The 14204-nt window shown below is 38.1% G+C and overlaps 1 protein-coding gene across 17 annotated transcripts in view; it reads left to right on the plus strand.

Annotated features, from left to right (window-relative positions):
• TTLL5 (tubulin tyrosine ligase like 5) overlaps positions 1-14204 on the plus strand; it is a 241367-nt gene that overhangs the window by 102812 nt on the left and 124351 nt on the right. For 13 of the 17 annotated variants that reach the window (XR_012494588.2, XM_074327187.2, XM_074327192.2 and 10 more), the window contains 4 exons: positions 1782-1909; positions 4207-4290; positions 4853-5254; positions 10096-10280. Coding sequence is in view for 16 of the 17 variants with exons in the window: in XM_074327187.2 (XP_074183288.2) it covers positions 1782-1909; positions 4207-4290; positions 4853-5254; positions 10096-10280 (799 nt within the window). In the remaining variant the exon portion in view is untranslated. The remainder of the gene's footprint in view (positions 1-1781; positions 1910-4206; positions 4291-4852; positions 5255-10095; positions 10281-14204) is intronic. The other 4 variants (XM_074327189.2, XM_019733593.3, XM_088797416.1 and 1 more) reach the window with 2 other exon arrangements.

Below are 14204 nucleotides of genomic sequence, written 5' to 3' on the forward strand. Positions count from 1 at the left end.
GTCTAATACCTTACGTAGATCGAACCATAGCCTCAGTATCTTGTACTTAAACACACAGCAAACAAATAACGTCATTTTTTAGGAGTTCATAATTGTGTGAGGTTATTTTGTTGACATTCTTGGGTCTTGAATAATATGATTGATAAAGCAGGTATAGAAACAAAGCAAGAAACAGTTTCTCACATCAACATTGTAAAAACAGAAAAGAAAAAAAAACTAGATTATGTTCAGAAAATGTCTCTACTTTTAAGTAAAAAGATTAATTTCTAGTTCCCCTTAGGAGTCTTTGAAATCTCTAAAATATAATAAAAAGAAAAGAAAACACAACCTTTTAAAAAGTGATGTGTATTCCCCTACCAGCCTTAACTGGATACTAAAAATGAATTATATATGCTATTAACTTGGATATAGACTTGGAGATCAAGTCTATTGGACCATACTTAGTCCCAATTGTGGATTAAATGTTGATTGTTGGAAATGAGTGGTAGTTTCAGTTCTTTTATTATATCGGGTGGTACATGGATGCGTTTGTCAGGGTTGGTAAGTTCAAACACCTGCAGGAGTGGGGCAGGGAAACAAATTATGAAGTGGGTGGAGGATAGGACAGGCGGTAGAAAGCAGCTTGTATTTGACCAACAGTAACCTTTCCCTTTCAGCATTCTGTGAAGGGCCAAGTAAAACACAGACAGGCAGAGGCGGTCGCCTGTGGCAGCCTCAGTGTTAGGTCTTCAGTCGTTACTTGAGGTCCTTATCTCGTGGCACTTTGCTACTTCAGAGACCTTGGGATTCACTCTGAGATTCATAGACACCATTTCCTAGGTTGTCATTACAACGTGTGCTTTAGATACAGATATAGGTTCTTTGTCATCATGCAGGGATATTTTGCTTATTTGAAGGCCGCTTGTCTGGAATGTAGCCAGGCTCCAGGAACAAAATGTGAAAAGCCATTGAGAGGCTGTTGTAGATGTTACAAAACCCACACATAATACATATCCTAGAAGAGTCCAGTGGGCCCTCATCTGTTTCCATATACTTTGCATTTTGTGGCTGTTCATCTTAAAGTCCATATAATTTCAATATTTGAAGTGACCCCAAGACCACCTAGTTCAGCCTCCTTCAGTGTGCAGATGGTGAGGGAACTCTTCTGTGGTTACACTGGTGGCTCACCTTATCGTTGACATAAACAATTAAAATGACAGGTGGCTCCTTTAGATAATCATTGAAGTATTTCAATTATCTGGGAGTGGGGTGGGCAAACTTTAAAGGGCCAGATAATAAATGTTTCCGACATCGTGAACTACATGTAGTCTTTATAGTATATTCTTTAAAAATACAAAAACCGTTCTTAGCTGGGAGCCATACAAAAACAGGCTGCTGGTCAGGTTTGGGCCGCAGCCTGTGGTTTGTGAACTCCTGATCTAGAACTTGGCTATCCAATAGAACTTCTTGTGTTGTAGCTACTGAGTACTTGAAATGTGGCCAGTGTGACTGAGGGAAAGAATCTTTCAATTTATTGAATTTTAATTCATTTAAATGGTCGCAGACGATATTAGACAGGTATAGATCTGGAAACTTCACTGTGGAGTGAACGGAGCCTTATTATGCTATGCATTTTTAGATTGCCTTACTTACATTGTATTTAACCATCTATTAATAGGGAATTTTTCAGCTGGTGCTTTTCATTTTCCCCTTCTCCAGCTTACTCCATTTCCATTATAAAATCTGGTGGAAAGATTTTCCAAAACAACTTCCTGTTCTGACCATACTTTCTCTCTTTTCAGTGAGGCTGAACTGGAGGAGGTGTTGACTTTTTATACCCAAAAAAACAAGTCTGCAAGTGTCTTCCTGGGGACTCACACAAAAAGTTCTAAAAACAGCCACAGTTATTCTGATAGCGGGGCAAAGGGTGGTAAGTATGTTGGTTTATTAATGAAAAATAAGAAGAAACAAGTGAAAAAACTAGACATGCAGAGGAGAGCCAAGCATAATGTGCTTGCTGCCTAAGCACTAGTTGACCCCACATGGTGAAATTTTGCAGTGTGGGGGTGGGGAATAAGGAGGCATTACATTTTCATCCTAACAGCAGAGACAGGACATGGTCTGATCTTTTTAGTGAGAATTAACAACAGGGAGCTTTTCAGGATGAGTAAATAATAGCTGACATTTAACTATCTGCTGGAAATGTCCTTATATTTTTACTTCCAAAAACCATATGGAATAGGTGCTATTATAGAACTTCTTTACAGATGAGAAAACAGACACTAAAAGAGACTGAGTAACTTGCTCAAGGGAATTTGAACCTTAGTCTGCCTGACTCAGAACTTGTGCCCTTAACCTCTGTTCTTCTGCCTCTCCTCATTTCTCACTTCTGTTAAATTTTTTGCTTCCTCCAGCTTGTCTCCATTGGCATCTGGAGTGGGAGAATTCTTTGTTGTATGCAACCGTCCCATACCTGGTGGCATGTCTAATATCCTCGGTCCCATTCCCTAAATGCCATTAACTTCCTTTGGTCATTGTGATAATCCATAATGTCCCCATGCGTTTCTGAAAGTTCTCTGGGGAACTTGGTGATTGTGGATTGGAGAACTGATGTGGGCCAAAGTATCTAGCTAATGCCATCTGATCAAAACATAGCAGTGATACTCTGTAATAAACAAAGCTCTGTGCTTTAATAAGATTCATTTAAAATCTAGATGGAAATATAAGACATAGGCAACCAATAGACTAATTTTGTCGGTAGATTCAAGGATGGAGACTTTCTCCCTGCTCTTAAGGCCAGGGTAAATGGTCATTTAAAATGTGAATTTTCCCTAAAAAACAATGTTAATGTTTTATAACGTGTTTAGGTCCACAAAAGCCTATTTCGCTCACCGTACAATTGAATTGTTGTATGACTAGAACTCCTTCTGAGTCCAGCTCTCTTATCGGGCCTTTCTTAACTTACCTACGTTCTGAAACTTCTTTATTCATCTTTTCATTCATCCCTTCTACACACTTTTGCTGAGCACCCATTATGTGTCCGATATTGCAATAGTTGCTAGGACTGTTATAGTCCTTGACTTTGTAGTGTTTATTGTCTGGTGGATCAAGTTGGGTGAGTAAACACAGGAAAAAGATTGGTGGAAGTGTTGGGGACGAGAGACTGAGGAGCCCTTACAATGAGGTTGGGGTAGAGAAACATGTGGGAACCTAGGTAGGTGAGGCCTAGATCTGCATTCAGGTTGTAACTTCTCCCCAGCGGTAACCGGGAAGCCCTAACAACATGCACCTTGGAAATCCTGGGGTTCATGTGTTAAAGACTGTCTTTACCCAAGAAGATCTATACCTATACCTATCAAGAATAAGTAGAGGGGCAATAGGAAGGCCAGTATTACGACATTTGATAGTATCTGGACTTTCAAACATGAGCACACAAATGTGTGGCAATATGACGATTGTTGGTGGTGACGGAGAGAAGATAATTCATATGTCCTAATTCTTTCATTCTGAAAGATGACCTGTAACATGGCCTTTCTTTAGTTCTTCTAGGAGCCTAGCCCTTGGAAGATTTAGGAGTATTTCCCTAAGTATATGATTAGTTCTGCCAGTCCTATTTCAGAATTCTGTTGTAGAAGAAAACTAATTTGTTAGAATACAGATTTTTTTTTATAGAGTGATTTTGTTGTTGAACATACTGGTCGACCTATCTCAAATAAACTCACTCAACTTAAGTAAAACCAAGGCATTTAAGAGCTACTGTAGTATCTAGGTGTCACACCAAAAAATATTGGGGCTGTTTTATAGTTTGGTAGTTGCCCTGCTCCATTCATATTATGACTTCTTTGCTTCAGTGATTACCACTAACCAGCTTGGTCTCTTGTTGCCCTAGTCTGAATTCTTGGCAGAGGCATCTGACTGCCCTTACTTAAACTTTCTTTTCCAGGTTTGTTGGCAGTCCATGGATGGCTGCCCTAGCTTTAAGTGTCTTTCCCTGGTTCAGTTAGCTAGAGCTGGGGTTGAAGATAGTTGAGAATTATTTGGTTGGTTGTCCACTCAACGGGGCAGCGGGTGAGGCCACCCTTAGAAAAGTGTGGTGAGATAAGCAGTGGTTCCTAGAATTGGTTACTAGTTGTGTTATATTTTGGAAACAAAATTATGTGCAGAGTGAGGCCCTGGCATTTGACTTGTAGGAGAGCCTAAGGTCAGTATTTATTTATTTTTTTATAGATCACCCTGAGACGATGGAAGAAGTGAAGATAAAGCAGCCCAAACAGCAACAAGCAATAGAAATTCACTCTGATAAATTATCTCGTGAGTGACTTCCAACTACATAGATTTGCTGCTCCCTAAAAGAAAAGAAAAAAATCATTAGATATTAAGTGATTCCAGAGCATGAGACATTACCACAAAGACGTTGCTTTTCTTTGTTCTTCCTTTTCCTCTAGCATTTCCTCTGTTCTACTGATAACCTGGTTTCCTTTCAAGGCATTGCTCACTTTAATGTTTAGAAATTCTGAGCACTTTTCTAGAAGGATGAAAAGCAGAGAGAAAGGAGTTAGCTATCACTACCAGAAACTTCGTCCTGATGCCCTAGCATTTGTAAAACTCCTAGTGTGGCTGATGGAGGTAGTCCCAACTCCAGCTTTCAGAAAGGACTAAAAATAAACTATTTCTGTTGCCAGGTGTCTCTGTAGGGAAAACTCATTATGTTCATGATGAATACTTAATTAAAGTCCGTATTTTTCATGATTTCTGTTTCATGATAAGATTATTTTGAGGTTTAAAATGTTTACTTCGTGTTTTATAGAGTATATGTCAGTTTTTCTTACAATGATCTGTTTTTGTTTTGTTTTGTTTGTTTTTGTTTTAATAGGATTTGCCACTTCAGCAGAAAAAGAGGCTAAATTAGTCTATACCAATTCTTCCTCTACTTCTGTTTCTGGTCCTGCTGCTACTCTTCTGCAGAAAATTCCCAACACCCATTTGTCATCTGTTATTACAACCTCTGACCTCTCACCAGGACCCGGCCACCATTCTTCTTTATCTCAGTTTCCTCCAGCCATCCCCAGCATGCCTCACCAGCCAACAGTTTTACTGAGCACAGTCCCTGACAGTGCTTCTCTCTCCTTCCATCCTGGGACACAGAATATACCATCCCCCGCTGGCCTGCCACGCTGTCGCTCAGGCAGTTACACCACTGGCCCCTTTTCCTCTTTCCAAAGTGCTGCACACATCTATAGCCAGAAACTGTCTCGTCCCTCCTCAGCAAAGGCAGGTGAGTGAGAAGATGAAAAGCAGCCTGCAATGTCAGCTCCTCCCCAGCCCCAATAAAAAAAGAGTGTCATCTCTTCCATTTGCCTCTTCTTTGGAAAAGTAAAGGGCCATGTGCTGCATTGTTCTGATGTGACTAAGGAAGAGTCTTGCGTTTGGTCCAGTAACATTCATTCATTGATAACAAAATAAAACAGGACTTCTTTTAGGTGCTGGGGATAAAGACACAAGTAAGATACGCCTTCTAGTTTACAGTCTTGTCAAGAGATTTCCTATCACAGAGAATCATAGACCTATGAGTGTGCTACATGTATTCTTTCTGATTCAAAACGTTTTATTTCTGACATCAAATTAGTATTATTTTTCAATGTATTTAAAGCCAAGTATGACCTGAATAAGTAACCAAAGAATTCTTAAAATAGGGTATCTAATGTTAAATGAAGTAGACCCATATTATCAGTCAAGTGTTTTTCCCCATTTTTTAAATAACAGCTTTATTGACATATAATTCACCTACCATAAAATTCACCCCTTTAAGTTGTACAATTCAGTGGTTTTTCGTATATTCACAGAGTTATGCCACACTACTGTTTTATTTTAGAACATTTTCATTATCCCACAAGGAACCCCACACCTATTAACAGTCACTGTCCATTTTCTCCTCCCACCAGCCTTTGGCAACCACTGATCTCTTTTCTGTCTCTATAAATTTGCCTATTCTGGACATTTCATATAAGTAGAATCATACTCTTTTGTAAATGGCTTCTTTCACTTACCATAATGTTTTCATGGTTCACTCATGTTGTAGCATGTATCAGTACTTCTTCCTTTTTATGGCTGAATAATATTACTTCGGATGGATGTACCACATTTTGATTATCCATTTATCAGTTGATGGACATTTAGGTTATTTTCGCTTTTTGGCTACTATGAATAATCATGCTATGAGCATTTATGTACAAGTTTTTGTGTGGACCTACGTTTTCATTTCTCTTGGGTGTATACCTAGGAGTACAATTGCTAGGTCATATGGTAACTTTATAATTCCTCTTTTTGAGGAACTTCCAAATCGTATTCCAAAGTGACTACTCTATTTTACCACCAGCAGTATATAAAAGGTCCAAGTTTTCCATATCCTTGCCAACACTTGTTATTGTCTGTCTTTTTTATTTTATCCATCCTGGTGGGTTTGAAGTAGTGTCTCGTTTTTGTGGTTATCGTTCGCATTTCCCTAATGACTAATGATGTTGAGCATCTTTGCATGTGCTTATTGGTCATCTGTATGTCTTCTTTGGATAAATGTTTATAAACACTTTGCCCATTTTTAAATTGGGATATTTATCTTTTTATTCTTGAGTTGTAAGTGTTCTTTATATATTCTGGATACAAGTCCCTTCTCAATACATGATTTAAAAATATTTTCTCCCATTCTGTTGGTTATCTTTTTCATTTTCTTGAAGCACAAAAGTTTTAAATTTTGATGAAGTCTAATTTATCTATTTTTTTCTTTTCTTACTTGTGTTTTGGTATATCTGAAAAAAATACCGTCTAACCCAAGGTCACAAAGATTTATACATGTTTTCTCTAAGAGTTTTATGGTAATTTTTATGTATGGTGTGGTGTGAGGGTCTAACTTCATTCATTCATTCATTCATTTGCATGTGGATATTCAGTTGTCCCAGCACCGTTTGTTGAAAGAGTATTATTTCCCTGGTGAATTGTCTTGTCAAAAGTTATTTAATCATAAATGTAAGGGTTTATATCTGGATTCTCAGTTCAATTCCACTGATCTCTATGTCTGCCCTTATGTCACTACCACATTGTCTTAACTACTATAGCATTGTAGGAAGTTTTGAAATCACCAAAGGTGATTCTTCCAATTTTGTTCTTCTTTTTTATATTGTTTAGGCTATTTTGGGTTCTTTGAATTTTCAGGTGAACTTTAGGATCAGCATATTAATTTTTGCAAAACAGGCAAATGAGATTTTGATAGGGATTATGTTTAATCTGTAGGTTGGGTAGTGTCTTAAAATTAGTCAAGTTTTTAAATACTTTAGTAATATCCATGTTATGGTGAGTTACAACTAAACGATGTTTTGTAAATAGCCAATCTGCTTCTTAACCAGTATCCTATTTCAAATGAAATGGATGTTATAACATGTAGCTTGAATCAGATATATTAAATGGTTCACTTCAGTAAGTTGTAAATATGAACATGTATGTCTGTGCTAATTCTGGGTGATTATTCTTATGATCTTCTCAAATCAGTAGTAATGATAATAATAATGTTCTGATTTGAACTGTTTTCTCCCATGTGAGAGAAATGCTGTAACATCAGTATCTTCAGTACCCTGTGTAATCATCAAAACTGTTTTTCTTAACTTTTGTGATACTTTCCCAGAGAAGGATAGGGAACAGAAGAAGCTAGTCAGTTCAAAAATATTTCTTGTGATTTATGGATAAGCTATCTAGGGATCAGTTTAGGAAAGACTTTTATAAGAAAATTTTACGACTTTGCTGAGAGACATTAGAAAAAAGCCTATGTAAATAAATAAATAGACTATGTGCATGGGTATGAAGACCCAATATCATAAGTGTTTTGGTTGTCATCAAATTGATGTCTGTGACTATACTTGTCAATAGCCCATGGCATCTACTGTCAATATAATTCTAACCAAAATCTCAACAGTTTTAATATTGTACTTGACAAGCTTATTTTAAAATGAGAATGGAAAGGCAAAAGGCCAAAAAATGTGAAAACCTACTAAAGAAGAAAAATAAGGTAGAGGAGTACTTTATTAAGACTTAATACAAAGGTAGGATAATTATGACAGTATACCGTGTTTGCCCGAAAATAAGACCTAGCTGGACAATCAGCTGTAATGCGTCTTTTAAGGCAAAAATTAATATAAGACCCGGCATTATATTATATATCATATCATATCATATCATATTATATTATATTATATTATTATATGATACCCGGTCTTATATTAAAATAAGACTGGGTCTTATATTAATTTTTGCTCCAAAAGACGCATTAGAGCTGATTGTCCAGCTAGGTCTCATTTTCAGGGAAACACGGTAGTATTGGCAAAGGTACAGACCAGTTGACCAGTGGAGCAGAATAGAAAGTTAGAAACAATCCACAAATAGATGGAACTTTGACAGAGCTGGCATTGTAGATAGTGGAAAACGAGGGTTTTCTCAATAAATGGTGCTACATACAGGGAGCATGAAAATAGATCCCTGCCTCACGCTATGCATACAGTCAGTTTCAGATGCAAAACTTCAAACTTCTAGAATAATATAAAGGATACCATCTTTAAGATCTTATAATAAGAGGCAAAAGTAAAAACATAAGCAAAACTCCTATAAATCGAGAAAAAGAGAACCCAATAGAAACATGATCAGTGATATTAGAAAAGAGGTAACAGATGTTCACTCAATGTCATTGTTAATTAGATGAGTGTAAATAAAGGCTACAATGAGATTTTATACCCTCTTAAAGAGGGAAGAATTAAGATGCTTGATAAAACTTAAGCGTTGGAGAGGGATGTGGGTCAGTAGGAACTCTTGTATTTGGTTTGTGGGAGCGTACAAAATACCATTTTGGTATTATCACATAAATTGAAAACTCAACATACCCTGTGACCTAACAGCCCCACTCCTTGGCATTTACACAAGAGACGTTCTTCCACATGGGCACCGGGAGACGTATGCAAGAGGGTTCATGGCTATACTGTTTCTAATAGCAATAAACTTGAAGTAACCAAAATGTCCAGTGATGGGGAAAAAAATAAGTCGTAGTGTGTTTGCAAAATGGAATGCCAAGCAGCAGATAAAATTAATAAATTTCAGCTCTACTTGGTAGAAAGGATGACTCTTGGGAGTATGGTAGTGAATAACAAAATCAAGTCCCAGGAGGCTGCTACATACAGTAAGATACCATTTCTACGGAGCTCAAAAACTAGTATTTTGTTTATGCATACACACATAAAACTGTATTTTTAGAAAGAAAGGGAGTGAGTGATAAGGGGAGATAAGGGATGGGAGGAACACCTGGGTGATGTACGTTAATTGGTAATGTGACTTCTGAGTTGGGTAATGAGTTCACAGGTGTTTATTATAAAATGCTTTGTAACTTACACATTTGTTATATATAATATTTGTTATGTGTCACATAAAAGTAAATGTGAAAAAGGTACAGTTTTTAAAGCATGGTCACCAAATTGTGTATACAGAATGATCACAGTGATAGAAGCATTTGTAAGACAGAAAGGAAACAATTATATTGTTTCTTCTCTTCTGGGTATTTTAATTTTTTTCAATAAGATGTGTGACTGTCATAGAAAAAATATGAACCTTGATTTTATATTAAATAATTTCTTTTTGCCAAAATTGCAGTGCTCAAAAATACTCAGTGACATTAGAAGGATTGTGGGTGATTTGACAGTGGGTCATAGACTACTGACAAGTGTAGTCACACTACAAGTAAAACAAGAATTATAATGAGTTTCAACGCTATGATTTTTGTTCAAGATTAGTAAATTCTAGGATTGGTTATTTCTCACTACTCGGTGAAAATTCTTCTTTGTGAAGCTCTCATAAATCAGCAGAAACACACTAACAAATGCATGTAGCAATTTGGCAGAAGGAAGACTTTTCAGCGTATAGTAAGGATTTTATTTTTTAGAGCATCGGGAGATAGTTGATTGCTCCTTAGGTTGTCAGAGATCCCTAGGATTCGGTAAAGTATCTGTCTGTTGGCTGAGATTTCTCAGTCACCAGCCTATGTTTTTCAGGGCTATTTTCCTAAGTAAGAGAAAACTTTTCTCTTTATAGCAGGTTCGTGCCATCCAAACAAACATCATTCAACAGCCAAAACACAGAAGGAGGGAGAAGATGGTCCTTCGCACAGCAGACGGTACAACCAAAATATGGTTACAGCTGAACTTCAGCGGCTGGCTGAGAAGCAGGCAGCAAGACAGTATTCTCCGTCCACTCACATCAGTCTCCTCACCCAGCAGGTATGGACAGTTTGGGGTGCCCAAGGGCTCTTTGGACCCGAGACAGAATTAAGGGTGGGCTACTCTGTCCTTCTCTGTCTTTACTAATTCCCCATGCTGATGCCTATTGAATGAGATCTAGCCGATTTTGAGCTAAAGAATAGAAATGTTCCTCTTCAATATTAAAGAAAATGAGTTTCTGTTACAGGTACTGCAAAGTTCAGTCTGCTACTGGCTCTGATGTACTTATTTCATGGATAAACAGGCTTGAATGTTCAGCTATAAATATGCTCTTAAAGGATCGTTAAAAATATCTTCCTCCTTACTGTACCGCCTTTCATCTCATGATCTCAGGATGTTTCATGGGTACTGATTAATGAAGTATTTCAGTTCACCCTTATCCAATGCATCATTCTCCCCATTTCACAGATGGGGAGGCTGAGGCTGAAAGAAATGTAATCAAGGTCATCCCAAAAGCTGGATGGATGGAAATAGATACCAGGATTTTGACTTTAATTTAGATAAAAACAAGCTTACAACACAATGAGATTAAATGAAAAAGAACTTGGGGATTCTTTTTGCCTTCCTTGCTGATTATCCCCATGTATTTAACTGGAAGTAGAAGCCACATCTTCCCCTTTTCCTTAAAGCAAAATGGCATTAAAGTCCTTCAAAGAAATGATTATAACTTAACGCCACAGCTATATTTTGCTGTATCCCTGTTGTGTCAAGTTCCTTAAACGGTGGCAAGTCTAGTGATAATCAAGTCTAGAAAAAAGTGAAGCTGAAAATTACTTCAAGCACATGTTAAAAGGAGGCAACATACTGCTCCCTGGTGGTGCCCAACTTCTCTGTGTAACACTTGGGAACCAAATTGAAGGTGAGCATTAGCCTTACTTCACCCTCATGCCAGCGTGTAGGGCTGTAATTCATTTTCTTTTTCAAGTCCCTAATGGTTTGAAGGGAGTAGCTGAAGAGACCTGATGTGAAATAGGAAGCAAAGAACCTTACAAGGACAGTGTTGAGAACTGGAGGGAGTTGGATAGTTAGATTTTAGTGATAGAGTGACGGGGAGAGTAGGAGATCGTGACCATGGTGGAATGGGAAGGAATGTTGAAATGTGAAGTGGCTGTGAGGAAGGGAGATCTGCTGTGCATGTTTTCATTGACTAGAGTGTATGTTTCCAATTTATAAATGAGCAGCTAGAAGCGCCATGACATTGAAATTATTTGCTTTGCAATTGTAGTAAAGAAAACACAACCAATATTGATGTTTACATGTTTTCAACTACTATCATTTGGTAGATTGCAAACCTTGCAAAATGACAGGATCTGGATCTCATGGGACTCCAAGGTGATTGTATCCTAATCAGGAAGTCACCCCCCATCTGGCCATCTTTCTCATCTAAGAATTTCAGTGACAGTGAGTTAAAAGTCCGTCACACTCCTCTTCGTAGGGATCTGAACTTGCCATTAGATGTCAGTCTTAACTTTTAGAGTCTTGGCAATAGGGTGGGTTGTACTCAGTACAGTGCTGAGGGAGGTGGTTTAGTATGTAACCAGCAGGGTGGAGGGGTGGGAAAAGAGCAGAATGAGCCATCTGAAAACCTGCCTGCTTCTGTCACTGACTTAGCTAGCTGGGTGATTTTGGAAAATTCACTCAACTTCTCTCAACCTCAGGGTCTTTATTTGTTGATAGGAGAGATACAATAGCATCATGACGATTGTATGCAAAAACCTCTTTGTAAAGTCTAAATGCAGTATATTTGGAAAATATTGTTACGTTAGCCATAAAAGGCTTTCAATAATAAATGATTTCTAATTCGATTGGGAAAAGTAAGTTTTGGGATAAAATGTAATGTTACCAAAATGAACTTGGTTATTGAAAAGCACCATTATATGTTATTCGGTCCCTTCCCCTAAGGAATTAAGAAAGTAATTCCTGAATTTGGAATTTGGAAAATTCTGCGTTTTATTGTCCTTTTTCTGGTACATAATAACATGTTATAATGACTTAAATAGGCTTCGGTACATGGTTTACTAGCTGTTTCCTTTTTTCCCGTTATGATAGAAGAAAGTTTCTTACTGCCTTAGTTTCTTACTTACTGAGGCAAGTGATATAGTGTCTGTGGCTTTCTAGTGAGAGGTGGGCATCCAAACAGAAAGGAGTGGGGGCTCTGCTTTTCTCTCTGGACCTGTGACATGAAGCTTAAACTTAGCTTCATCAGAAACAAGTCTGTGACCAGTAATCACTTTAAATGCTTTTGATTTCCTCTTACCTGAAATTATTTCCTTATTTTCAATTTTTATTTTGTAATTGTGTGTTTTTTTTCGTATATGTGATAGCCTTAATGAATATTGTCTTGCCCCCTTCCCTTTTTTTGATAATTCTGGATATGTGTATTCATTCTATTGTTTTCTAATGATTTTTTTCTTGTTTTATCTTTAATTTATTTCTTCTGCTTTTCCTAGCTTTATTTTGTTATTTCCTCCCAGTTTCTTGAGTTGGGTACTTAATTTATTTTCATTTGTTCTTGTTTATTATATTTAAAGCTATGAATTTTCCTCTGAACATTGCTTTAATTGTATCACACAAACTCTGACATATCTTTACATTGCTTTTTTGAGCAAGGTGTTAAGAGACCTTCTGCTAAATAAGGAAAGCTGATTTTAAATTGTACTATTTTGGAAGATAAGTGTTAAAAATTGAAATCCTTGGGTATTTCTGGAAAAATCAAATTGTCCACAATTTCAACTCCTTAGCCCATTAAAGTTTTTAGTAGCATTCTCCATAAAAACTTTTTCTTCTGATGTCTTTTTTTAATTTCTTCATTTAAAAACATTTCTTAAGAGTGTTTCAGGCTTGAGTAGGAAGCCATGGAAATGATAGAAGACTTAGTCCTCAATGTGAAGGAACTCACAGTCTGGTAAGGGTGACAGCCACATAAACACAGCAATCCCAGCATGGACTACACATGACAGAGACATTTCTAGGGAGTAACAAACTACCAAAAGGAGAACCTAACCCAGCCTGTGCTTGGGAGTGTGAAGAAGGAGGAGATTACACCCATCTGAATCTTCAAGGTAGGCAGGCGGGTGCAGTAGAAGGGTAGGCCAGGCTGTAGGACAAAAGCTGGCATGTGGATATATGGGGGAACAGCAAGCTGGTTAGTGGGGTTGGAGGATAGGGCGTCAGCAGGGAGCCGCTGGGATGGAAGCTGGACGAAAAGACAAGGGCTGATCACACAGAGCTCGGAAGGCCCCATGCAGGACATCCCCCATCGGGTTAGATGTGGGGGTGCCGGAGATACTGTGGGCTTCGCCTGTTAGCTGGATCACTCAGGTCGCTGGGAGGGAGATGGCTGGAGGATGAAACGCTGTCACCCCCTTTGCCCTCCCTGCTCACTGGTGAAGATGCTGAGGAACAATGAACTACCCAAAAGTCAAGAAGCAGAGTACTCTGAGAACCCCCAAATTTGACAGTAAAACTTTGACTTACCCAGAATTTACATTAGAGGCGAGATTCTTATGAATTTGTGTGGCTAAAAACATAACCTTATTTACCTTGTCATTACTTTTACTACTTCTGCTATGATTTAACTTTGTTGTCTAGAACACCTAAGAATTTTGAACTTTCCCTACCACACGAAGTAACCATAGCAGCCCCTTCAGAAATATTTGTGCCAGCACAAGTATGCTTGAAATAAGAAGAGAGACATGTTTTTAACTTATGGTTGTTCAACAAATACCTTACAAATCCGAGCAGAGAGCAGGCCAGAGTTCGGCCTTTCCCTTGGCACGTGAGAGGCTGGTGAGCTTATGGGGATGGGATCCTCTGCAAATCAATGCGTACATCCTTGAAAGCAGGATTATCCAGAAGCGTCTTTGGCCTGTGGGGGGGGCGGGGGGGGCGGGGGGGAGCGCTGTGGTAGCTGCTGGGATGCTG

The sequence above is a fragment of the Rhinolophus sinicus genome, chromosome 3, assembly GCF_057876585.1.
Source record: "Rhinolophus sinicus isolate RSI-liver-muscle chromosome 3, RSI-T2T, whole genome shotgun sequence".
Lineage (NCBI taxonomy): Eukaryota > Metazoa > Chordata > Mammalia > Chiroptera > Rhinolophidae > Rhinolophus > Rhinolophus sinicus.